Raw genomic sequence first — 26656 nt, 5'->3', positions numbered from 1 at the left:
TACACTGCACACAAAAATAGGACTTTTGGTGAGTGCCTTTTGTAAACCAAGTTTTACATTAACTTGTCATTCGTCACCCATTTGTCACCCCCTGCATTATGTGCTAGAGAGACTGTAAATTCCCGCTGTCACAGCTGCAGCCAGCAATAGATGTCTGTTCCGCTACATATAAATTCTATTCTGTTGGTGTCTGTAGGCCAGCAATTCAACATGAAACGTAATTTCACTTTTCCGGAGACAGGTTTTTTTGTGCTTTCACAAAAGAGGCTGACCAGTCTTCTTGTGCTTATAAGTTTTGGACTAAAAGGTCTCCTCCCTTCTGAGCTGGGAAGCTTTGTAGCTCAGGAGAAGTGGCAGGACCTCTTATAAAGCTGTTAGCAAACAGGATGTAGTCTGTCTTACGTGGTTTTAGAAGCTAGGCTTGAAAAGTAAGTTTATTCTCTATTTCTATGTACTTTATTATTTGTTTTTCCTCCCATCACCTTGAGGATGCTGATCAATATTTCCTATTCCCTTTTTGTAATTAGTGCGGTGGGAGAGAACTCTCGGCGCCATTATCAGGCAGCAGAATCACCAAATGACACCTGAAGCTGTACGTGATGAGTGGGAAAAGATCTGCAATTTCGATAATTCGACTAACCCACAAACAATAGGAGGTAACAACTGGCAACTATGGCTGAGAAATGCTTAAAGAGTAACTGTCAGGCTGCAAAAGCTAATTTAAACCGCTATTCTCCTGTGTTAAACAGTTTAGAAGCAAGCCAAAAAGGCAATACTGAAGTTAAAAATCTCTCTTACTTTTGATGAGTGCTGACAGCAAGGCTCTGTATTCCCAAGCTCTTAAAAGGACGAGAGGCCGCATAACATACAGCAAAGCATTTTGGGGCCCTCCCCTCGGCTGCTAGTGAGAAGTTACAGGGTCAAGTTAGAACAGCATGTAACTCAGTCCAGCGCACAGCACTGATAAATCTCTGGGCAGAGTACACTGCAGGAGTCCGCTATTGTTCCTAGCCACATGGCTAATTAATATTCACTGCACAGTAGTGTTATTCATTAGGAGCTTTTCTGTGAGTGGAATAATCAGGAAGCAGGGAGGATATGACGACACATTTGGCTTCATAGGAGACAGACAAACATGGAACCTGCCATGAGCTGTCAGGAGCATCATTCTCTGCAAATACTATATAAAAATTCTGTGAAGTACAAACGTGGACAGTGAAATGCATATGTAATGTAAGTACAGCCAAAATTTAGCTACTGATATGTGTTTATTTTCTCTGAGACCTTATACCTAACAGCTCCTCTTTAAAGGGACTCCGAGCTCACGAAAAAAAGAAAAGTTGTACTCACCAGGGGCTTTCTCCAGCCCAGTGCTGGTCGGGAGGTCCCACGCCGGCGTCCTGGCTCCTCTCCTTCTCCCCGCTCCGGTATAGCTGACAGGCCGCAGCCCGGGCGACACTCGGTGGAGTGTCGGGCTGCAGCTTCCGCGTATGACGCGGATTACGTCACACGCCGGCCGCCTCGCGTCATCACGGCGGCCGGCGTGAAAGTACTGCGCATGCGCGAAAAGCGCGCATGCGCAGTACTTTCACGCCGGCCGCCGTGATGACGCGAGGCGGCCGGCGTGTGACGTAATCCGCGTCATACGCGGAAGCTGCAGCCCGACACTCCACCGAGTGTCGCCCGGGCTGCGGCCTGTCAGCTATACCGGAGCGGGGAGAAGGAGAGGAGCCAGGACGCCGGCGTGGGACCTCCCGACCAGCACTGGGCTGGAGAAAGCCCCTGGTGAGTACAACTTTTCTTTTTTTCGTGAGCTCGGAGTCCCTTTAAGCAAATGAGATTTGTTTTTTTTCCTGAAAGCAGTGTTTTGTCTGAAAGTGTATTGGCCTGTCTAAACATGCAACAACTTTTTATGTAGATGTAGCTCTGTCATGCCTTACAAATCATTTAAATAGTTAATTATGTATTTAAACTGTCATGATTTGTAAATGATATAACTTATTCAAGTGAATATAACATTTAACACTGCGTTTGTGCATGATCTGGAACAATGTTGTTTGAATAAGTTGTACACACTGAATACAAAAAAAGGAGGAAGAAGATCCTATACAAATACCGCACCACTTATTGTAATAAAAAAATTATTCTATTCTTTATCAATTCAAAAAATGAACCTAAAAATAATTAAAACCAAGTTACAGGAGGATCAGTACAATTGGTAGTACAATATATAGTAGTATGACAATAGGTTTTCGTATTGGTGGTTTATGGTGCTTGCCTGTTTTCTTTGGTAGAGTAGACCATTTGAATGCACGATATCTGCCCAACAATCGTCTAAATTGACCTGCCAGTTGGATTGGGCAGAACACCCAATATTAGTCACTTGTCGTTTAGCTACATTTTTTTTACAACTATTGACATCCAAATTGGCAAAATCTGTGTTTCTATGTATGTTTCACGTGACTTTTTACTTAAAGAGAATCAGAGACGAAGCACCCTCATGTATTTTACCATATATATCAATGGGAACATGACAGTAAACACCTACCCTGCTCTCTGTTTCATTCTTCTCTGCTAAATCTGCCTGTTATCAGCCCTGATAAGAATCCCTGACTGAGCATTCAGTCTAGCTTTGCCTGGAATAATTATAGCTGGGTCAGTCTTCTGTGATGTCTTTTCAAGCCATAGTCTGCCCCCTTGTGGCTCTGCTTTGCTGCTATTTATCCTTGAAACAGCAAAGCAGAGCCACAAGGGGGCAGGCTTGGGCTTGAAAAGGCAGTACAGAAGACTGACTCAGCTATAAGCATTCTGGTGAAAGCTAGTCTAAATGCTCAGTCGGGGATTCTTATCAGGGCAGATTTAGCAGAGAAGAATGAAACAGAGAGCAGGGTAGGTGTTTACTGTCATGTTCCCATTGATATATATGGTAAAATACATGAGGGTGCTTCGTCTCTGGTTCCCTTTAATGTGCACACAAGACTTTCGTCTCTGTATGTTATGTTCAGTTTTGTACGGTACACATCATGTTCTGTATGATGTCTAGAGAAAAAACTATGTTTCAAAAGCTTGGAATAGTCAGGCTCATTCAGACTAGTAAATGCTTTGAAATGCATAAAAATGCATGTAAAAACGCACGAATTTGAGTTTTTGCGCATTTCTATGCATTTCCACACATTTCTATGAGTGTCTATAAATTTTACTGCATTGTCAAACCACTGGGAAGTGGCATAGAGGGAAAGGAAACCCACTGATTCAGCTGGTCTTATCTGCATGATCCATGTGCTGAAACTCACATAGCATGCATTTCTATGCATTTCCATGAGTTTTAACCACTCCCAACAAGTTGAAATGCACTGCACATCAACTCACTATTGTAGTGTGAATGATAAAATGACAGTCTATGGACTTTCATGTTCCCATGTAAAATGCCCGCTATGAGCAGTGCGTCATATCTCACTGCAACGCACATAGTGTGAATGAGCCCTAAAGGTATTACCTGAATCACCATTTGTTGGTTTGATGTCTACATTTAATTGTAATTTGAGTTTTATTAGGTAGTAGGCTGAAGTTAGAACTACAGTCAAAATGTAACTCAAACCTGACAGTATAGCTTGAAGTGAAGAAATGTGGCTAACTGTTGTAGCTCTGAGAAGGTTTGCATGACCAGCTGAGCAGCTTGTGGAAAGATTGAGCTGTAGGAGGCTGAAGTTTTGCGTGTAATTAGAAAAAAAAACAAAAAAAGGTATTGGTCAGTTGTTTTGTAGAGGGAGATAAAAAAGGCATTACTTCATATTCTCTGAGCACAAGTGTCTATCGATGACAGCCTATCGGTTTTCAGACCTGCTATTATAAAATTGGCTACACCAGCATCTCCGCTTGGCCTAGGCAGCTTTGCTATCCGCAAAAAGCCTTTGGAATTAGAAGAATTAATCTGCATAAACTGCCGATATCTGGGTGTGTTATAAAGCATTGAGGACTGACACAAAGGGTACGTACAGACATACGATAACGATCGTTCGTTCTGAACGACGAGTCGATTGTTCAGGGACTGTGGCTAAAGTGCACACGGACCAATCTGCAGCCTGACTAACATCTGACTTTAGTCTGTTGGATGACAATCGGGCATGTGTACGCAGTACGCACTGCAATGCTAATCCTATGGGACATTCACAGTGCAACGTCAACGTTGCTTAGAAAAAATTTAACGTTGTGGTACCTCACTGCTTGCAGTGCATTACCGCTAAACGCACTGCGACTTTAACGTCGCATTAAAACACCCCCGTCCCACTGTGAATATGTCCTGAAAGTTGTAGAGACACAGGATCAGCAGGACAGGCTGGCAATTGTAATGTGTTAAAGGGAAATAAATATGGCAGCCTCTATATTCCTCTCACTGCTACTTTAAAACCCTCTGCATTGGAGGGGCCTTTAGTATGCGCTTGATTATGGTGTTACATTTTGTTATGTAACCTGATCCCAACTTAGACACTTGATTTATTAAATACTGTTAAATGGAGTTAGTGTTGAAATAAAATCTAACATACTGCTTTTGTTTTTTCTCTTTCTCTGAAGGATTGCTCTCTGCCTCTGGCAATGTTCCATTTTACCGTATATTATCCATTAAGAGTGAAATGTGTCTATTAAGAGTGAAAGTACAGTAGTGGCTATAATAAGCATTCAGTTAGTCGTTTCTAGTAACCTTTGTTTCCATAGAGCTTAGGTATATACAAATCCCTCATTAAAATACAATGCAGGGACTGTGTATTTATGAGATACTGTATAGCTGGCTTGTTTGCTTGAGTGAATTGCAAAAAAATACCTTCTTAGCTTTTAGAAAGCAATCATGCTGGAGGCATAGGCCATGTCATAAAATTTCTAATTACAGAACTTAAATATAGGTAGAATATGCTATTGTTCACTTTTTACTGCCCATACCAGACTACAGTTTACCTGTGTTTGCTGAAAACCGAGCAGTGATGGAGCTGGATTTATATATGTCGCCTCCCACTAGACCAATAGGCTTGTGCTGCCTACCACTTTCATGTACAGACCCCTCCCATGATGTGCAGCAGCACCTGTCTTCCACCTGTCATAGCCCCACATTGGCAATGCACAGCAGTTTCATTTCCTACACAGCAGTGGCAGATATCCTTTTCATCTGCCATCTTCTACTTTATGTACAGCAATGTCTTCCATGCAAAGCAGCAGCCTCCATTTCCGGTTACAGCAGCAGCCTCCATTTCCGGTTACAGCAGCAGACTCTATTTCTGTTTACAGCAGCAATCCCATTTTCCAGATACAGCAGCTGCCCCCACTTCCAGGAGCAACAGCTGACTCCATTTCCATTCACAGCATCTGCCCCCATTTCCAGGTACAGCATCTGCCCCATTTCCAGGTACAGCATCTGCCCCCATTTCCAGGTACAGCATCTGCCTCCATTTCCAGGTACAGCATCTGCCCCCATTTCCAGGTACAGCATCTGCCCCCATTTCCAGGTACAGCATCTGCCCCCATTTCCAGGTACAGCATCTGCCCCCATTTCCAGGTACAGCATCTGCCCCCATTTCCAGGTACAGCATCTGCCCCCATTTCCAGGTACAGCATCTGCCCCCATTTCCAGGTACAGCATCTGCCCCCATTTCCAGGTACAGCATCTGCCCCCATTTCCAGGTACAGCATCTGCCCCCATTTCCAGGTACAGCATCTGCCCCCATTTCCAGGTACAGCATCTGCCCCCATTTCCAGGTACAGCATCTGCCCCCATTTCCAGGTACAGCATCTGCCCCCATTTCCAGGTACAGCATCTGCCCCCATTTCCAGGTACAGCATCTGCCCCCATTTCCAGGTACAGCATCTGCCCCCATTTCCAGGTACAGCATCTGCCCCCATTTCCAGGTACAGCATCTGCCCCCATTTCCACGTACACCAGCAGCCCCCATTTCCACGTACACCAGCAGCCCCCATTTCCACGTACACCAGCAGCCCCCATTTCCACGTACACCCAGCAGCCCCCATTTCCACGTACACCAGCAGCCCCCATTTCCACGTACACCCAGCAGCCCCCATTTCCACGTACACCCAGCTGCCTTTACTTCTGTGTATACCAGCTGCCTTTACTTCTGTGTATACCAGCTGCCTTTACTTCTGTGTATACCAGCTGCCTTTACTTCTTTGTATACCAGCTGCCCTTATTTCCACGTGTACCAGCAGCCCCCAATTCCACGTGTACCAGCAGCCCCCAATTCCACGTGTACCAGCAGCCCCCAATTCCACGTGTACCAGCAGCCCCCAATTCTACGTGTACCAGCAGCCCCCAATTCCACGTGTACCAGCAGCCCCCAATTCCACGTGTACCAGCAGCCCCCAATACCACGTGTACCAGCAGCGGCCATTTTTAGATGCACCAGCAGCGGCGTGAAAAAATAGAGGCGTTGTTGTGCTTTGCAATTACATCTAAAGTGTCATCAGCCCAGGACAAGTCCATTGTGATGGTGACTCCCAAAAACTTGGAAACTCTCTACACAGCCTCTGCATTAATCATTATCGGAATATGATTGATCTTTTTGGTGGTTCTAAAGGCCAGAATAACTTCTTCGTTTTTTTTATTTTTGGGGGGAATTTAATAACAGGTTGTTAATGGCACACCATGCAGTCAGATTCCTAACTTCCTCCCTGTACGCAGCTTCCTTGTTGTCTGGTGATCAGACAACATTATTTTCTTACTAGCTGGTGGCATGTGCTACGCTGCGCAGGGCTGGAGTGTGGGCACCATGGAGCCACCCAATCAGTGGGACGGGGCAGGAGGGGGCGTGTCTGGGGTAGACTGACACACATACAGCGATGGGCATGGAAATTATTGTTATAGGTTTGTGATGTAATGGCAGGGATCAATATCAAAATGCACAAATCAATCTCCTGTCTGTCTGTCTGTCTATCTATCTATCTATCTATCTATCTATCTATCTATCTATCTATCTGTATGTATATGTATCAACCAATTAAAACTGGGAAAATCTTTGTTCGGCCTGGTTTCATGTGGACCCTATGGACATGGCAGCTATAATCACACACAACGTGTACCAATCAGTTGCTAAGGTTTTCATGTAACATGGGAAAGGCGCAGAATTCATAGACATTTACTTGAGAGCAAACAAGCTATAAAAATGCCCTGTAAGATCTTTCTTACACTTCCCAGTGGCTTGGATGAAAATATATTTGCTCTTTCTTAGATGAAAATTCCTTGTTAAAAAGAAGATTGAAATCTCCTTCAGTAGTTCCCCATATATCCCCGAGGAGATTTCTCACATCCTGACATTTACGATATAAACACTGCAATGGATAAAGAGTGTTGGGTCGCCTTGCTTTTTATTCACTCTACAGCTCTGACTCTGTACAGTTTTATTTTCTTTACAAATTGCTTCCTTCCTAATTAGCTTTCAAATGAAATGACTATATGACTTTTTTGTGAACGTAATTATATTAAGTCATCATTGGTATTGATGATTCTGACATGAAATTAGTTTACACAGTTTTTATTATTGGTTTATACAGCACCACTTTTCCACATGACATTGTAGACATTCATGTTTTCATTTGTGTTTTATTATTGACAATGGAGGAGGGCAACCAAAGACTAACCCCAACTCTAGGCAGAGGGCTTAACATGCCACTTTGTTAGCTTAGTAAGCAGTGCTGAAAAACCTTTGTGTCAAGAGACTTCAACAACTAAACAGCTGAAGGCTCTGTAGGGGAAGCTGCAGCTGCTTGGCTCAGCATCATTATGTTGTTCAGGTTGCGACCCCACAGAGGTTTCTGAGACGATTTCAGCTTGTAGATAGGGAGAAGAGAAGAAACACATGAAGGTCCGGGAGCCCAATCTGGTGCAATAAAGTTAGTGGGTTGGGAAATTTTGTAAGTAAAGAAGCTAGAATACTCAAGAGAGTGGGTTGCTGGGTAACCACTCGTTTTCGCATGCGGGGAAGTGCCGTCCCCACTCGGGCTCGATTGCAGCATGTGACTCTGGAAATTTGTGGTGCAAGAATTGACTTGAGAAGGAATTTATAAATCATTAAGGCTTCATTCACAATATGGACCTGATTCATAAAGCTAAAGCAGCGCAGCTTAATGTGAATGATCACCCACTTTGCCTACCTTACATATCAGCGCTCCCTGCTACGTAAGGAGTGTGCCTTGCCTAGTTACATGCTTTGCTTACATAGCATACGTCACTCGCGGCCGCTACTATAATTTACAGCAAGTGCTGCTATGTAAGGCAGGCAAAGCGTGTGCTCCTTCTGGTAATGAGGGAGGATGATTTAGGCCCTGTATATATTGCCATGTGCATTTTGACACCGATATGGTGTGCGATGCGCAAGAACATCAGAAGTGCATAGACTGCACTGTTTGACATCCAGCTAATGCCCTGAGCATCACTGTAGTGAATGGGATCAGCAGCGCAACGCAGATGGTGTAAGATTGTGTTCTGATCACAGGGCCATCTGTGTTAGCTAGTGTGAACAAGGCCTTGAATGGAAACATCTGTACTGTGTGTAGACAGTCCCAACATTATATTCACACCTGCTTCCTTCCATCTTCAGAAGATGGTGAATGCTTTGCAGAAATTAAAAAAACAAAAATAAAACCAGTGCCTCCAGGCAGTGGAGATGGGTAGACCCATTCACTCATATTGAATGGGACCTATCTGTAGTGTGCTTCACCACTTGGCCCCCAAAAATGACATCCTTGATCAGGGTCATTTTTTTAAAGTCTTAAAGAAATACAGAGGTAAAAATAAACTGACGAGATAAACAATTCTATCTATCATCCTACTCCTAAAAATGACTTTTGTCTCTCCTTAATGACATAGTCCTTGAAGTATGCCAGAGCTAAAATCTATAAACTATTGACCTTTTTTTTTATCTCTTCACTGCTCTCAGAATTTGGAAGCACAACAAATCCTATTTATTTGTATGCTTGGCACTGTACATTCACATAGCTATCTCATAACGTTACTTGCCACCTTGGTGTTCCTTAAAGATTGCCATATATATAGAGATGTTTTTATTGTTTCAGTTGTGATTTCAGTACCCTTTTTATACCGCTTTAAAGCGGTCCTACAGTATGAAAATAAAACTCACATTATCAGCACAGGCACCAAAAGTTACAACAGAGGCGTAGAAAAAAAAAAGTCTTAAAACTGACCACTAGTGCCATAAAACCACAAAAAACGTTCAGATGATTGTGGATTTTAGAAAGCATGCCCCCACTCCACCTCCAATACATATTGATGGCACGGAAGTTAAAGTTCCCTGTGTCCGCCTCCTGGGCACAACCATCTTCAACAACCTGAGTTTGAACGCCAACACTACCTCCACCCAAATGACAACCCAGCAGAGGCTATTCTTCCTCCACCGGCTGAAGAAGTTTATCATGGACCAAAAACGTCTGTCGAGCTTCTACTCCGCCACAATTGAATCTGTTCTCTCTTCTTCCATTCTAGTCTGGTACGATGGCTTCTCCGCCAGCGACAGACTTAAACTGCAGAGGGTCATCAGATCAGCGGAGAGAATCATTGGGATACCACTCCGCCCTCTGGACCTCCTCCAAAACCGACTACGCTTTAGAGCAGTGTTACCCAACCCTGTTGTCAAGGCCAACCAACACTGCATGTTTTGTATAAAACCACAGAGGTAGTTAATCAGCTCTGCTGCAACTCTAATTACTCCACCCGTGATTGTGTTGGGTTACCTGCAAAATATGTACTGTTGGTGGGCCTTGAGGACAGGGTTGGGGAACTCTGCTTTAGAGCTCTGCAGATCGCCAATGATCCCTCCCATCCAGGACACCGCTTCTTCAGACGACTCCCTTTAGGCCGTAGGTTTAGGTCCATCCACACCAGGACCTCAAGGCACAGGCACAAGAGCAGCTTCTTCCCCTCAGTGGTCAACTCGCTGAACTCTCTTCACACACTTCCCCCCCCCCCCTTTCCCTCCTCCCCCTAGCTGTTCTTAAAGCATGTGTTTGCACTGCCAAAATTTTTACATGATCACAGACAATTCTTGTATCTAATTGCCATAGTGGTTACTGGATTATTATAAAAATGTGATACAGCGCTCACCAGTCCTAAACCTCTAAAAAAGTCCAGACTGCTGCTAGCTGTCCAAAGGGTACACAAAGATCTCCTTTAACCAAATGTAGATGTTCACAGCAGCTCTTCAAGCAGCGTGATTCCTCAGTGTATATACTTCCAGATCCAGCTATTTGCTTTCAAACAGGCATATCACATGTATTTCTGTAGAGCTATAAAAAAAGCATAAAAAAGCCACTTCTCATAGCGTAAAACTGTATTTAATATGGCTAAAATGCCCTGCTTAAAAACTTCGTACCAAATAAAAGAATAGGAAAAGCATATCTCACAGCTCCATTAGATGACCGCCAGGTTTCCTGCCTCGGCACCGGTAAGCTCCGTCTCTAGTGTGTGTTCCAAGATGCGTGCGTGTCCAAAGGCTCCGCGCTACGCGTTTCGTCACTCAAGGGCGTGACTCATCAGGGGCTCCTCAAGGCACAGGCACAAGAACAGCTTCTTCCCCTCAGTGGTCAACTCGCTGAACTCTCTTCACACACTCCCCCCTCCCCCTTCCCTCCTCCCCCTAGCTGTTTTTAAAGCATGTGTTTGCACTGCCAAACTTTTTACATTATCACAGATAATTCTTGTATCTAATTGCCGTAGTGGTTACTGGATTATTATACTACTTTTTTTTTTTCTTTTTTTTCTGTAAGTGTATTGGTGTCTCCGTCCTTACTTGTATGTCTTATCCTATACTCAAGCCCTCTACATTCCAAGCCCAATTCCAGGCACGACCCAGTCATACTTGGCAAAAATAAAAATAATTCTGAATTTATTAGTTAGCCATGCCCCTTTTCTGAAAGAAAACTGCCATTGTAGTGTTTTGCCTTTGCAAAGACTGCAAAGAGATTGTGTCATCTGTGGGTGGGAGGAGTCTCATATTGTGGCCTGATAGGTCCACTGTTCCTGCCTGTGCCACTGAGCCAGCCTATCTTAGGGCCCTTTTCCACTGCAAAACACAACTGCAGATGCATGCTATTTGCGTTTGCGGATTTCCCAATTTTGATGTGCGTTTTTTGTGCATTTTTTTATGCGTTTGCGGTTTCCATTTTTCTGATTGACAAGTGTTGTCTTGATTTTTGAAAACAGACACTAGTGGTTAAATCAATACAAAACACATTTTTATGCGTTGTTCATGCGTTCCTATACTTTACATTGAAACGCAAAACGCATCATAATCGCACATACATGCGTTTGCGTTTTTTTTTCAAATCCGAATGTAGTTGTGGAAAAGGCCACCCAAGATTCTTATTTTAAACCGGCTGCACTTCAGAATCAGCATGCGTTTTACGTTTTTGGCAAAAACGCAGCTAGTGGAAAAGGGCCCTTAGAGAGGAAAGCTGAAGTGAGAGGTCGTGTAGTGCCTGCCACAGTATGTTGCATTCCAGAGCTGTCTTGTTGCCTAATGAAGTAGTCGTCTTGCTGCATTGGGTAAAAAAAAAAAGAGTGGAACAGTCAGTGTCATTCTGACTCTTTTTCATTTTAGAATTTACAGCGGATGTCCCCTTTAACTTCCTTGCATTTCTTATGAGGCCCTTACATAGAAGTGGAACTTCAGGAAAGAATATTCAAAGGAAAATTGGGGAGTTTAGCTAAATGTTTCCTATTCCATTTTAGAAGTTTCATTGTAAGGCCCCGTTCACATATGAGGTTTTGCTGGCGATTTCGGGCAAAATGCACAAGTGCTAGTGCTTTTTAAAGCGCTAGTGCTATAATAACCTAATCGCCAAACGCAAATTTGTATCCTGCACCATTTTCTGGCGATTTCCCGGCGATCCTGTTTAGTGCTATAGAAGCGCTATTCGCGATCGCAAAAAATCGCCTCAAGTGGGAATGGCGATTTTTCGCGTTAATCGCAAAAAATTGCCAGAGCAAAGCGCTAGCAAAAGTGCTAGCGTTTTGCAAGTGTGAATGGGCCCTAACTGATCCTAGTGGTTTCTTCAGTTGAAATGAAGTAAAGCAATACTGAGATGAATATGTGCCGGGGCATTTGTGCCTGTTAAGCTGAGTACACCCGTACGATAACGATCGTTCAAAAACGAACGATAACGACAATCGGTCCGATAATCGTGTGTTCAAAAATTCCCAACGACCGTTATCGTTCAATCCGACCGATCCAACCCGGCAGATTTTTTCGAAAGATAATCGTTCAATCGTTGCAGTGTGTACAAAGATCGTCCGATAATGATTATCTGTTGAGTAGTACGCATGTTCTTATTGCCTGTCATAAAGTCACTTTCGTTTGCGCACGCATTTTTTTATCGTTCGTCGTTCAGTACTTTATACTTATATCGTTCACGTGTGTACACAATCGTTCATTACGAACGATCTTTTCGGTCTAATTTGAATATCGTGTAAACGTCACGAATCGTTCGTAATGAACGATCTTTATCGGACGTGTATACGAACCCTTAGGCACAGCACAGGCCCAGAAGTGGTTTTCTATGGCTTGTCCAGCAAGGTTAGATCGAGGCAAAAGATAGCAGGAGAAGTTTACCATTGAGCACTGGGTGGGGGAGTAGATAAGGTTTTTCTTAAAGTAGGGCGCCTGAAACAAAAACCATAAAACAAACAAAAAACAAACTGAAATTAGACGTTTTTGCTGCCTTTGTGCTAGTGGCACTCGTGACAGAATCTCTAATCAAGTCAGTTGAAGAATAGGAAGGGCACTGCTGCATAATAGAGATGGGAAGTTCGGATCTTTTCAATGATCCGGATGATTCGAATCGGATCATTGAAGAGATCCGGATCTTTGATCCGAATCTCGGATCATTTTACTACCGGAAGCATTCGGGGGTGAAATGAACAGCAGGACAGGTCTGTGGACAGGAGAAGGAGAGGGGGGTGGACACACAGAGAAGGGGAGAAGATGGACAGAGGGCAGGGAGTGGACAGAGAAGGGAGGAGGGACGAGCAGAGAGCAGAAATGTTTGCACGTAATACCCACATGCTGAAGTCATATGCTTTACATATATTTCACCTATATGCTCATCTGTACACTTTGAAAGAAAAGGTCGCACAGGGAAAGAAAGCATTCCCAGAAGATAAGTGCAGCTGTTTAGTGCCGAGTGCAGGAGGATTATATTGCCTTTCAATCACAGTGTCTGCAAAGTTACTGAGCTGTGCTGAGCCAAAAGCTTCCCATGTGATCACTGTGCAGCACTACGGAACAGACAGCCTATAATGGGCAGCACATTGCAGCCAGTATGTGTGCTCTACACATATCTGGCAGTGGCACCCATGTCCCCTCTCTCTCATCTACCTGTCTTCCTGCAAGGCTGGCTCCCATCCAACAGAGCGATCCATCTCCGCTCTGCTTCCAAGACCCCGCTGCCCGCTGAGAGGGGGCGTGTCACTCCTGGCCCCGCCCCTTTTGCGATCCGAATCGTTCATTTTGATGATTCGGATGATCGACTCATAAAATAGATTCGGATCAAAGATCCGAATCGTTCATGATCCGGACAACACTACTGCATAAAATACCCTTTATTGTGACTGGGTTGACACAATAGTTACAGCAGTGGGGGGAGGAAAGTTGTCTGGCAGCTGTTTCGCAAGGATTAACCTTGCTTCATCAGAGATCTCTAATCATAATCATAAAATCATAACGAAGAGCATCTTTCACCAGTGTTTTTCTTGTCATGGTGATGGTGAGCATAACTAATGTTTTACAGGAGCTTTTCCTTCTACCAGGCCTCGGTCTGTTTTGCTGGAGTAGGGTACAGCCATGGGAAAATGTTATTACACCCTATGAATGTCATTTCACACAGTACTCAGAGATGAATGGAATAATATTTATCTGAGGATTGAGAAAATAAAGTTTTCCCAGTTGGTGTTAGAAAGTGTACACTGTTAAAAGAAGTGGCTACATCGGGCTGTTTCTTGCCAAAGAGGCTTTTATTGCTAAATAAATGATTAGCAATGTCAACTTGTATAGTTTTTTTTTTTTCTTTTCGGTTCTACCATCTTTATATACAGTACATACTGTCTGAATAAATATAAAGTATTAATATATCCCCCAATTAAAAAATCAAAAGAAAAATTTACTTGGCAACTATGTTTTCATGTGACTCCATATCAGTGGTCCTCAAACTACACCCCCCCTCCTCCGAGGCTTTTTCACTGGCCCCCAAACACAAAATGTATAACTTATAGATACGGCCCACTGCACCTTTAAATATTGGCGGCCCTCATATAGAATACCAGTGCTGGCCCCACCCATCCACATACTATAGAAGCCAGTGAGCAGCCATTCGCTGGCTTCCAATACAATTCTGCATCAGCTGATACTGCAGTCCAACTGGACGGCAGGCTGTCACCTGAGTATGCTTCATTGTCTGGTGCACAAAGACGTTCTTCAGGCACCACATGACTGAATGTCTGCTGCTGGGAGTTCTCCTCCCGGCATGATTGGGGGGAATCAATACCTAGATTCAATGTAATGTTTTTTAACATCATATTATGTATGTCCCGCCCCCTTCCCCCCAGCAGTCTGAAGTATGTTGACCCGGCCCATGACTGAAAAAGTTTGGGGACCCCTGGTCTATATAGAAAGATGGATAAAGCCCTTTACACATCTTCAATTTTGCTTAGCCAGTCACTGCTCAGTTTTACCACCTTCATGTAGTATGAGAGCCAACAGATTTTGGAGACTATGAGCAGATTGTGAAGGTAATCTCTCATACTATGTGGGGGGGAGGGGTACAATTGGTCAGTGATTGGCCAATCAAAATTGAAATGACCAGGCTTTAGATAGATGGATATAGACGTTGCACTTGTGTTTCGTGACTGTTATAAATGATGACAAATAAGTGAGTGTATTGAATATGTGTTGCTGTGACGTGCACCTGAATTATTGGAGTGTTGGTGCTGGCCATAGTCACACAAAGGATTTATTTATCCAGCATGCTTAATGTAAAAGGAGGCACTCTGGTGACTTTGCAGCTTGTATGCATTAAAACCTCAGCATGTGATAAAGTTCCCTCCTGTCTATGTTAGACATGCTGGTTTAATTGTTAAAGTGGTTACCCAAAAGTGTATGGAACCCCATTGCCAGCAGCTAGTGTTGCTCAAGTGAGTGTATCCAGCTGCCACTTTTCTCATTATTTAGGCTTCTTTTATTACATTCTACTAGTGGAAAACTTGTCAGTCACACTCCTGGATTCACATACTATGGCATCTGCAAGCATCATCGCCCTTCGCCCTTCATGTGTGTATAAACAATGTACTAGAACATAGTACAACAAAAATAATATGAAACAGGATGAAGTCTTCTCCAGCAGGGCTTCACTACTTGATTATTTATGATGCATTACGATAGCAGAGGATTTATGAGGAACTCAGAGTTCCTCCATGAAATATGCTTGTGGTGGGATTGATGAGGGAGTTTTCTTCCTGGTTTTATTGAACAAATAATTATAAGAAGGTAAAGTTTATTCTATAGACCACAGAGGCCAATTTCTATATAAGAAATATTAAACTACCATTGATAGTATGATGGCCTTAGCCAGGAGCAATATCCTGTATTTCTATTGTTATCATGACTTGCCATAAGTAATACAACTGGAAATGTGTTTATTTTACTATACAAAATAAGAACATGGCAGTGATTTACAACTTATTGAACTGACAGCACTTTATCTTTGTATATGTGTGGAATTAAATCCAATACAGTAGAATCTCATTATAGTAAACTCTGATATAGTAAACTTCTGGCTTTAGTAAGCGCAATCCTCTGGCCCTGACCATGTGCCTGTATAGATATACAATTATGACTAATTCTGATATAATAAATTACTTGGCCACTACTTGGTTTACTATTAAGGGATTATACTGTATAAAGAATAGGAAACCTAGAATTATGCATTTATCTAAAGAGCTGATGTGGAAACTGGAATACAGCTGAGGTGTTAAGGTACCCATACACTAAAACGATTTCCCGTCGATATACAGCAGATTCGATCATTGTGATCGAATCTGCTGTGATATCGTTAATGCAAATGTTGACCGATCGACCGATTTCCACCCGAAATTGATTCGGTCGATCTGTCTAGGTGGAAAATTTAGCTTGATCGTCGGCGGGTCGGGAGCAAACCGTTAGCGGTGTTCAATACAGCGAAGACAGTCGCAACAATACATCACCTGTCCGCCAGTGCGGGTCCCCGCAGTCTCACTTCTTCTGGCGTCTTCTCAGTCTTCACTTCCTGTCCCGTCCTGTGAGAAGGCGAAGTTCAAACAGTAGAGGGTGCTCTACTGTTTGAACTTCCGTTTGTCACAGGAAGTGAAGAGAAGATGGAGGAAGAGGCTGGAAGAAGGGACAGCATGGACGTGGGGACTCGCGCCAGCAGACAGTTGACACTGTTGCTGCTGGCCAGAGGAGCAGGGGCGGCAAGGCAGGTGGCAGCAGCAGTTCCACAGGTTGTGAATCAATTTCATGCTGAAATCAAATCAAAATCTGTGTGCAGTGTATGGGCAGCCATTAGATCCCTCTGTTAGATCAGAGACGGGTCTATCTGTTAGATGATCTGATGGCAATCGACTAGTGTATGGCAGCCTTTAGTTTGGTTTTCTGAACAGACTTACAGGTGATCAGGTTTAGTGATGATAAATATGTGGGTGAATTGTATACAGACTAAGATCCTCCGCATCCCAAATATTAGGTGTAGAAATAATAAAGACCTCCAAAAAGGTGACCCTGTAGATCTGGACAAGTATAAGCTGATTGAACAGGTGTTTGCATTGTATAAACTATTAAATATGTAGACAATCAGATCACTGTTTGCTCCATGGGGCTCCATACTACCCAACAAACTAATATATAAACCTAGATCTTGATTGTTCCACCATATAAGAACACTTTAGACTATAATTGTTCAAATTTGGTTGTAAGTAGATATACCTAACAAGGTGCCCATGAAGAATACAATCTTGATTTTACATAATCCGTATAGTAGAAGGTTAAATTGAGTGAATATTCTTTGCACGGATGCTATAGGTAGTCCCTCATACATAGAAATAGTAAGATTGTTCAATAAAGATTGTATAATGGTGGGCACCTAATACACTACTTTGTATGGTTCTGATCCAGTTCTGAAATATGCCTGAAGAAGAAACTTTGTTTCGAAAGCTAGCAAATACATCTTGTACAGTTAGTCAATAAAGGTATCACCTAAACAAATTCTGTTGTTGTTTCTTCGGATTCTCTCTATGACAAATACTGGACCACATGCAACTAACACAACTAACGTTCTGGGGGGAAGGGGGTGATCCTGAGGATAAAAACCGGCACTTACCTGGGGCTTCTATCTGCCCCATGTAGCAGTAATGTCCCACGCTGTACTCCTCCGATCCGCCGCTCCCTGCCAGCCGGCATCGGGCAATTATTCGTCTGACAGACGAATGCGTGCTGCCGCTCTAGTCATTGGAAGCTTACTGCGCAGGCACAGTACGAAGTTTTCTTGTACTGCGCCTGCACAGTAAGCTTCCGATGACGCGGGTGGGAGCAAGCAGGCGCACGGCAGCCGCAGTTGGGCGGCATGCCGCGCTAGGCCGGCGAAGGGGAACGGCGGATCGGAGGGGGGGGGGGGGGGGGGCGTGGGACATTACTACTACAGGGGGCTGATAGAAGTCCCAGGTAAGTGGTGGTTTTGAAGAATGCTATTAGGACACAGAGACTGGTTCCAGTCTATTAGACTGGTTCCAGTCTATTAGGACACAGAGACCAGCCTCTGTGTCCCCCAGGCCCCCCTGCACCCTGCTGTTACCCATAAAAAAAACCCACCATGCTAGCGATATGCAGCTTGTCGCTAGCTGGCTGTTTACCTTATGTCTGCCGTTCACCACTGCTCTCCCGCCTCCTCTATAGCAACGCTGCCCGTCTGCGTCCCTTCCCTCCCCGCCTCCGTAAGCTGATTGGAGGAAGCTTTCAGAGGCAGGGAAGGAAGGGACGCAAGCGGCGCTATAAGGGGTACCTGGGGGGACACAGTACAGACACAGAGGCTGGTGATAGTATGCAGAATCTGTGTCCTAATAGCATTCTTCAAACCCACCTCGGCTTCTCTTAATTTTTACACACAGGAAATTAGAATTTTTATATACTGTAATAAAAAAAAACTGGTTCCAAGCAGCGTAAACTGAAGTAGCGAACAGTAGAGATAATACATCCATGTAAACATCCCATCTGCAAGAAGATGGGTATAAGGATTAATAAGGCTAGGTTCACACTACCAGGGGAACATCCATGGCATGGCCCCGGTGTAGTGTAACCCTATGTTTGTATTATGTCCTCAAATAAAGCCTAAGTATTGGATATATTATAGAGCCTAACCATGTCTGGTATGAACCAGCTTTTGGGTGTTCTTGGTCACGAAATGTAGTCACAACCTAAGTTTTTGTTGTATGAGATTTTGTATGTATGTATGTATGGGAAACCTGTATAGACTTAAGAGACCAGGTTTGACTGTACGATTGGCTGTCTGCCAAGCGGTCTATTGTGCTCTGGGGAGAAGAATGGTGGGAAAATAGCAATGCCTACACACCATACAGTTTTCTGGCAGATTTACCTGCCAGATCGATTATTTCCAATATCGATCGATTTTTCAATTTTCCGATCGTTTTTCCGATCGATTTCTGCTCACTTCTATGGAAATTGATCGCAAAATCGATCGCAAAAACGATTGAAAAAAAAGTCTGACAGAAAATTGTTTGGTGTGTACCTAGCATAATAAATGTTGGGCATTACATACTTTGAAAAGGTGTTAAAATGATTGCTTTGGTCTACCTTAAGAGTTCCTAGGCCTTTATTCCAAGTTATTGATAATTTTATGGATGTATAATCTACTATTGTCCACTAGTATGTGCAAGAAAATCCCTAGACACCAGAGAGTGGTTGTGCAACAACAGTCTAAACTACAAGAAACACCATATCTTATCAAAGAGTGTTCATAATGTAATGCAGTTGGGCAGTCCTGATCGGACAAACCTTTCTAGTTTGTTGATCTCAATCCTTTTTTTTTTTTTTTTTTCCAAATAATTTTTTATTGAAAATTTTTTTAAACACAGATATACATACAGGGAAGTATGACACGTATAAAACATTGTGTACAGCGTCAAGTATGAACTATAACACATGGGTGAGTTCGTGATGGATGCATAGTAGTTTTGTTGGTTCATGCTGTGGGCATGGTTTGGTTGAAGATAGAATACCATGGACATGAACCAGGTTACATCTAATAATCATCAGTAAAAATTCCTGGATAAAGGAGTTTTATCACTGTCAATAGATATTGAGAGTTGTCCACCACATGTAAAGTAAGGAGCTATAGGGATCGCATATGTATCTCAGGTAAGTAAGAGATTGATGTACAACAAAACTTCATTCTATTTATAGAAAAGTAAAAATGAATTAAAGGGTAGCTATAGATGGATCTAAGTAGAAGAATAGGAGGAAAACAAAGGGGAGGGGGGGAGGTGAAGAGAAAGGAAGCAAGAGGGGGTCGGGGGGGAGATATTTAGGGTGTAGGGGGGTATATCTGGTCCTGGTTGTACTAACTGTATGATCTTGATTAGGTTGGATTCTGTGGTGTATTCGTTGTAGAAAGGGTAGGATCTCTATGTAGAATGGTCTTGGCTCTTTCTGAGTCTCTAAAGTCCATCCAAATAGCCCATTTGGTGACAAAGGATTCAGCTTTGTCTGAGGTCGGGGTAAATAGGTCCTCCATACGCATAGTATTATTTATCTCTTTGAAAAGTTCGGCCATAGAAGGTATTACATCAGATTTCCAGTGTCGGGCGATTAGTAATCTAGCTGAGATAAGTAGGATTGGGGTTATTGATTTTTTGATAGTGGAGGATCTGCCAGGTAGTAAGGTTAGTAGGGCTGTTGATGCTTTCAATGGCAGAGACTCACAATACATCTGCCCATGGATCTCAAACACCCCCTCCCAGAATTTTTGTATTTTGGGGCATTCCCACCATATATGAATGTGGGTTCCTGTAGCTTGTAGACACCTCCAACATTGGTCTGAGCTCTCCCGGTTATATTTAGACACCTGGGATGGCACACGGTACCATCTAGCAAATATATTGAAATTCCTCTCCTGGAAGTTTAGGGAGACTGAGGATTTGTGTGTTAGTTCAAAGATTTTTTCCCAGTCTTCTGCGGGAAGAGGCTGTCCTAGGTCCCTATCCCAGGCATCTGTTAACTTGAGGAGATCTTTCTCACTGTTAGTGCATACCAGTAAGGAGTAAATCTGAGAGACTTTGTGATTTAAAGAGGCTGTGGTAGCACATAATCTTTCAAATGGCGTTAGACTTCTGTGTAAATTAGTTTTGGACATTAGAAGTTTGTAGTACCAGGAGAGCTGGGACCACATCAGCCAGTTCACTTTGGGAGGGTTCTGGAGGTTACCTATACTTTCTTTGGACATGAGGCTATTTGAAGTGATGATGTGTCTCATTTGGGGCCAAAATTTCCTGTCCCAGCCCAAGAAGGAAAGTTGTTGTACTCCCGTAGCTAGGTTAGGATTATCTAGGAGGGGGGTAAGTGGGCTATAAAGAGTGGATAATCTTAGTCGGTCTCTGATGTCACGCCATTTTCTTAGAACAATTTGGGACCAGAAAGCGATGTCATCAGATGCGGGTTTTAAGTGTGGGGGTATCCATAGCAAAGCTCTTGGATCTAATTTGGATGTTACTGATTCAATTATAACCCATTGTTTGTTGTCTCTATCCTGGAACCAGTTCAGTATGTGCGTTAGTAGGGTCGCCTGGTAGTATGTTTTGATGTCAGGTAAGCCCATGCCCCCTTCTGATTTAGGTCGTATAAGGAGTTTAAATTTTGTCCTATGGGTTTTACCTAGCCAAATAAAGTTCAGCATTGTCGATTGTAATTTTTTAAGAAAGGAGGAGGGAAGTCCAATGGGTATAGCTTGCAGTATATAAAGAATTTTGGGAAGAGTATCCATTTTAATAACATTAATGCGACTAGACCAGGTGAGTCTAAGGTTGGTCCAGTTATCAAGTTCTTTTTGGATTTTACTGAGGAGTGGTGGGTAGTTGAGTTGGAATATTTTGCTGGGATCATTGGGTATTAAGATTCCCAGATATTTAATGTGGTTGGGCTGCCATCGGAACTTAAAAGACTTTTTTAGGGTATGAATAGTTGGTGCTGGGAGATTTATATTTAGTGCTTCAGTTTTTGTGATATTAATTTTGAAATTGCTAACTTCTCCGAATCTATTTAGCTCAGAGAGAATGTGTGGGAATGCAATGTGGGGGTTAGAAATGTATAATAATAAATCATCTGCGAATAACGAGACTTTGAAATGATGGTTTCCCACTTTCATCCCCTGGAATGAAGAGCTCTGCCGGAGCGCCAGTGCCAGGTGTTCCATACAGATCACGTATAACAAGGGGGATAGTGGGCATCCCTGCCTAGTGCCGTTAGCAATTTTGAAGGCGTCCGACAGGGTCCCATTAACTCGAACTCTGGCACTGGGATTGTGGTATAGTGATAGTATTTTATTCATGAAAACCTCTCCCAAGCCTAACTGCTTAAGGGAGAGCTCCAGAAATAGCCAGTGGACCCTGTCGAACGCCTTCTCAGCATCCACAGACTTAATACAGAGGGGTGAATTAGTTTTCTTGGCGTAGTGAATCAGGGAAACAGTCTTCAACGTATTGTCTCTAGCCTCTCTTCCCGAGACAAAGCCTGCCTGGTCAGTGTGTATAATTGTGGGGAGTAGGGGTTTAAGTCTTTCGGCTAGCATTTTAGCAAAAAGTTTTAGGTCTATGTTGATCAGGGAGATGGGCCTATAATTTACGCAATAGTTTGGGTCTTTGTCTGGTTTGGGGATAACCGTGATATGTGCCATCGTGGTCTGAGGTGTGAAGAAATGAGTCATCGATTGAATTGAATGTCTGCAACAATATTGGAGACAAGAGCGTGGAAAATTGTTTAAAAAAGGTTCCCGAGAGGCCATCAGGTCCAGGGCTTTTCCCTTTTTTAAGAGATCCGATACAGGCCATCAATTCAATTTCCGTAAAGTGTTGATCTAAGTCTGTGATAGTTTCGGGTGATAGTGTGGGCAGAGGAGTGGCATCAATATATGAGGCTATTTTGTCTTTTAGTTTGGTTGGGTCTAGGTCATGGAATTTCCCCTTAAGGTTGTATAAGGCGGTATAGTATGTATTAAATTCTTTAGCTATGTCGGATGTTTTAACTTTGGTCTGATTCTGTGAATTTTTAATTGAGAAAATATTTGTGGAGGGAGTAATTGGATGAAGGGATTTGGCTAGCAGAGTGCCGCATTTACCTCCTCGATGGAAATACATACTTCGGGATTTTTCTCTAGCTATCAAACTGTTTTGATCTATTAAGGATAAAAGAGTTTGTCTGGTATTGGATAGTTTGAGGTCTATGTCGGGTGCGTATTGCTCTTTTAGTTTGTTCTCTAGGTCTTCTATCTCTAAGAGTAGTTTGGAAATTTGCTCACTGCGCTCTCTTTTGAGCCGAGAGCCATGGGAGATGAAGACCCCCCGTAGGACACATTTCAAGGCTTCCCACTTGATGGCGGGTGAGGTTTCATCATGGTGGTGGTTAAGAGAGAAATTTTCAATGGTTTTTTTAATGTCTGCTGCACATATAGGGTCATGGAGTAAGTTGTCGTTCAACCTCCATTGGCTCTGGGCCCCCAGGGATCTGTGTAGAGCAAATGAGCAAAAGATTGGGGCGTGGTCTGACCACAGTCTGATGCCTATAGACGCCTGAATATTCCTGTCGAGGAGTCTCTGAGAAGTAAGAATATAGTCTATACGACTATGTGATTGGTGAACAGGAGAGAAAAATGTATAATCTCTATTTGTTGGGTAGAGAGTTCTCCAGGCGTCCACTAGGCATAAAGACTGAAGTTTAGATTTAATTTTTACTAGAACTTGTTTAGATAGTGATGTTCGTTTGGAGGAAGAGTCTAGTGTAGGATTAAGGCAAAAATTGAGGTCGCCTCCCAGAATTATGTTGCCCTCTGCAAATTGTGATAATTTGTTTAAGTATGTGAGTAACGTAGTACCTTGGTTTTGGTTTGGGAGATATATGTTAGCCAGGGTGTATTTTATTTCTTGAATTTGTATTGTAAGGAAGATATATCTTCCTCGGGTATCCATCTGAGAATTAAGAACATTGACGCTGAGATTTTTGTGGAATCCTATAGAGACTCCTTTAGACTTGCCTAGGGGGTTTGGGCAATGGTACCATTTGTTGTAGTATTTTGATTTGAATAAAGGTATTTCCCCTTCCCTAAAGTGGGTTTCTTGTAGGAAAATGATGGAAGCGTGTTGTTTGTGGAGGTGGTATAAAATCTGGGACCGTTTGTTGGGTGTGTTAAATCCCTTAACGTTGTAGGATGCTATAGTGCAACTATCCATAGTCTAAGATTGGTAGCAAGTAAGTGGTTAATAAGATATCATTCACCATACAGGATCTAATTGGTATCTTACCTTTAGGGAAGTCGATATCCCCCCTACCAGGGAAGAGCTTGCGGGGGGAGAGAAGCGTAGGTGAGGGAAGAAGGAAAGACAAAAGAAAGAACTATTAACAGAAATCTCAGGCCTAAGAAGGGCCTGAGTAAAAAACTCTTGAAAATTGTCACACATCCTGGTTGAAACCGTATGGTCGGTGTCATCAGGATGAAGGATTTGGTGGGAGATGGAAGCCAAACGTCCGTTCCATTAACTCCCGTCAAACCCGGACTCTATTGTATAAACATTAACACATTCTATTCTAAAACAACAACAACAACAATTTTTGTGAGAGACATATTCCTATGTCTATTTAGCTTCCGTAAGCCTTTAAGAGCGTTTATATCTCGTGACTAGGGAAACTCATCTAAGCCCAGTGGGGTCCCCTGTATATGAGTGCCCAGTGGGTCCGGTATAAAATGGCATGAGGGGGGGGGTCTCTTAGAGCATCTAGCAGTGGTCTGACGGCTCTACGGAGCTTGAGTGTGAGACTGGATAGGTCAGGTAGTAGATGGATTTTCACACCATCAAAGTCTATGTCTCCTTTCTGGCGTGCCGCGGCCATTATGGCATCTTTTTCTTTGTAAAAGTGAACTCTGCAGATAATGTCACGCGGTTTGGCCGGATCAGATCTTGGGGGGCCTGCTGCTCTGTGGGCTCGATCGATTTCAATTTTGTTATCTGCTGGAGCATCTAGGAAAAGATTGAAAATTGCTTCAGTAGTGGCCATAATGTCTGGAGCTCTAGTTGTTTCCGGAACACCTCTTATGCGTATGTTGTTTCTTCTGTGGCGGTTTTCCAGATCATCAATTTTCATATAAAGGGCTGCAATATGTTCAGAGTGGGCATTGACAGTGTTAGTTTGCAGTTCTAGGGAGTCAGATAACTTCTCTTGTGTTTTTTCCACCTCCTCCACTCTGTGTGTTACATGTGCAAAGTCCTGTCTGAACTCAGCCATGTCATGCTTATATGTTTCCATTATTCGAGTAAAACAGTTCTCTAGATCCTGTTTGGTAGGGAGAGACCTAATATAATCATGTAGCTCAACTTCTTCATATGATTCCACGCCATCAGACAGCGATGGAGATGTCAGACCTGTGGGCCGCTTGGGCGAGAGCTGTGCTGTGTAAGTCTTTACGGAAGTGGTGCTCTCATGGCGGGAGTTGTGGGCTTGTTGGGCAGGGGATGTCGGCCTACCTTGTGGAGCCTGTATAGGAGTAGAGTTCTTTGGCGAGGACTTGTCCGCCTGAGATGGCTGCTTGGGGCTGGCTTGTTGGGAGGGTCCCCTTGCTCCCATTTTGGAAGATGCCGAGGAGGTGCTGCTGCTTGGCGAGTTGGGCGGGAGGTCATGTTGTTTGCTCTGCGGCGTTCCGGGTCTCTCATCCGGGAGCTGCGTACGTTGCTTTTTGTCCGGAGGACTGTGAGGTTGGTCTGGCAAGCGAGCTCCTTTCGTCCCCTGTGTTGTGGGTGAGCCCTTTGGTGAGTAGTTTTCTCTAGGTGACTGGGAGCCTCCGCTAGTCTTGCCGCTTGGAGCCTCCGCCATGTCGGTGTTCTCTCGGTCCTGCAGTCTTCTCTCCAGTGGCCTGAGGAAGCGCCTGATTTGGGAGTGTGACGGCGTGTTGTGCTGGGTTTTCGTTCCCTTTTTTCTGCCTCCACTCATGGGCTTTTTCAGTGGGTCTATGCGTGTTGTTTTGAAGATTTCGAGTCCGGGCTGCGGGAGCTCAGCGTTAGAGCGTCTTCACACGGCCATTAGCAAGCCACGCCCCAATCCTTTTTTTTAAAAAAATTTTTAAAATTTTTTTTTACCTAAAGCCCAATCTACACGATACCATTCTTTGTGTGATTGGATTACGATTCTATTTACAATCCAATTAAATCCAACATGTGCAACGGGATCCGATTCAATTCGATTTGCCATTGTTTTGCAATGGCAAATCGAATTGAATCAAATCGAATTCCGATCGGACATGTCGGATTTAATCGGACCGTAAATAGAATCGTAATCGAATCGCACAAAGAATCGTATCATGTAGATTGGGCTTAATGCTTGGTGACTTCTAAGCAGCTCCTGTTTGTAGGAGATGGTTATCTTATCAAAAATACAAATTGTTGTCTTGTGCACTGACCCCAAAAAAAAGAGATGTCCTCCCTTAGAATGATGGCTTTCTCTAACATTAAAAGTTGCCTCTACTGCCCCAGGCAATATAATGCTAAGTGATGCTAAGAATTTACTTTATACTTTGTGCAGCAAAAATACTTCTGAAGGATCATGTATGTGTTGTTCTTAAAGGCATGTTCAGTGCATGAACGTACACCAGTGTGCAACTGCCATGGTTGCAAAGAACTCAAATTTGAACTTTCTGTCAGTTTTAGAAGAGTATAGCTAACTGCCAATATAAAATGGAGATGCTATTTTTAATTGGATCTCATCCTGCTATGATTTTTATAGCTGTGCCAAGTTTTACTAATTTTTTTTCTCTTTATTTTAAACAAAAATGGAGTTTCTCTTTAAGCAAAATCTCAGATTGGGCCTAATGCAATTCACATTTTTTCCCCTAATGGTGGCCACTAATGATCCAATCTTTTTCATCCAATCTTACCATTTTTATGTAATATAAGGGACTGCCTATAGTATCAATTGAATATATTCACTCAGTTTTCTCTTCTACTACATAGATTTGGTAAGATTGGATGAAAAAGATTGCATGAAAAAGATTGGCTCATTAGTGGCCACCTTTAGTTTTCTCCTATTGTCTTCTTCTATCAATAAAATGTCTTTTAATCCATCAGCAAGCAAGAAAATGCTCAGAATAATTTTGATAGTACCTTTTCACTTACTTTTTGAGTTGCAGAGTGCTGAAAAATTAAGACACTTAAGCGAAAAAAAACAAACGTTATAATGAATTGGCTGTGTAGTACGGATAATTACTAGAACATTAGTAGCAAAGAGAATTGTCTCATATTTTTATTTTCAGTTATGTAGTTTTTTTTTTTTTTTTTTTTATAACATTGCAT

General features: G+C 43.0%; 1 protein-coding gene across 1 annotated transcript in view; it reads left to right on the top strand.

Annotated features, from left to right (window-relative positions):
• HSD17B4 (hydroxysteroid 17-beta dehydrogenase 4) overlaps positions 1-26656 on the top strand; it is a 396885-nt gene that overhangs the window by 138871 nt on the left and 231358 nt on the right. The window contains exon 11 of the mRNA XM_068247101.1: positions 528-656. Coding sequence (XP_068103202.1) covers positions 528-656 — 129 coding nt within the window. The remainder of the gene's footprint in view (positions 1-527; positions 657-26656) is intronic.

Source organism: Hyperolius riggenbachi, chromosome 1 (genome assembly GCF_040937935.1).
Source record: "Hyperolius riggenbachi isolate aHypRig1 chromosome 1, aHypRig1.pri, whole genome shotgun sequence".
Taxonomy (NCBI): Eukaryota; Metazoa; Chordata; class Amphibia; order Anura; family Hyperoliidae; genus Hyperolius; species Hyperolius riggenbachi.
This window is presented reverse-complemented; position numbering and strand designations above follow the sequence as displayed.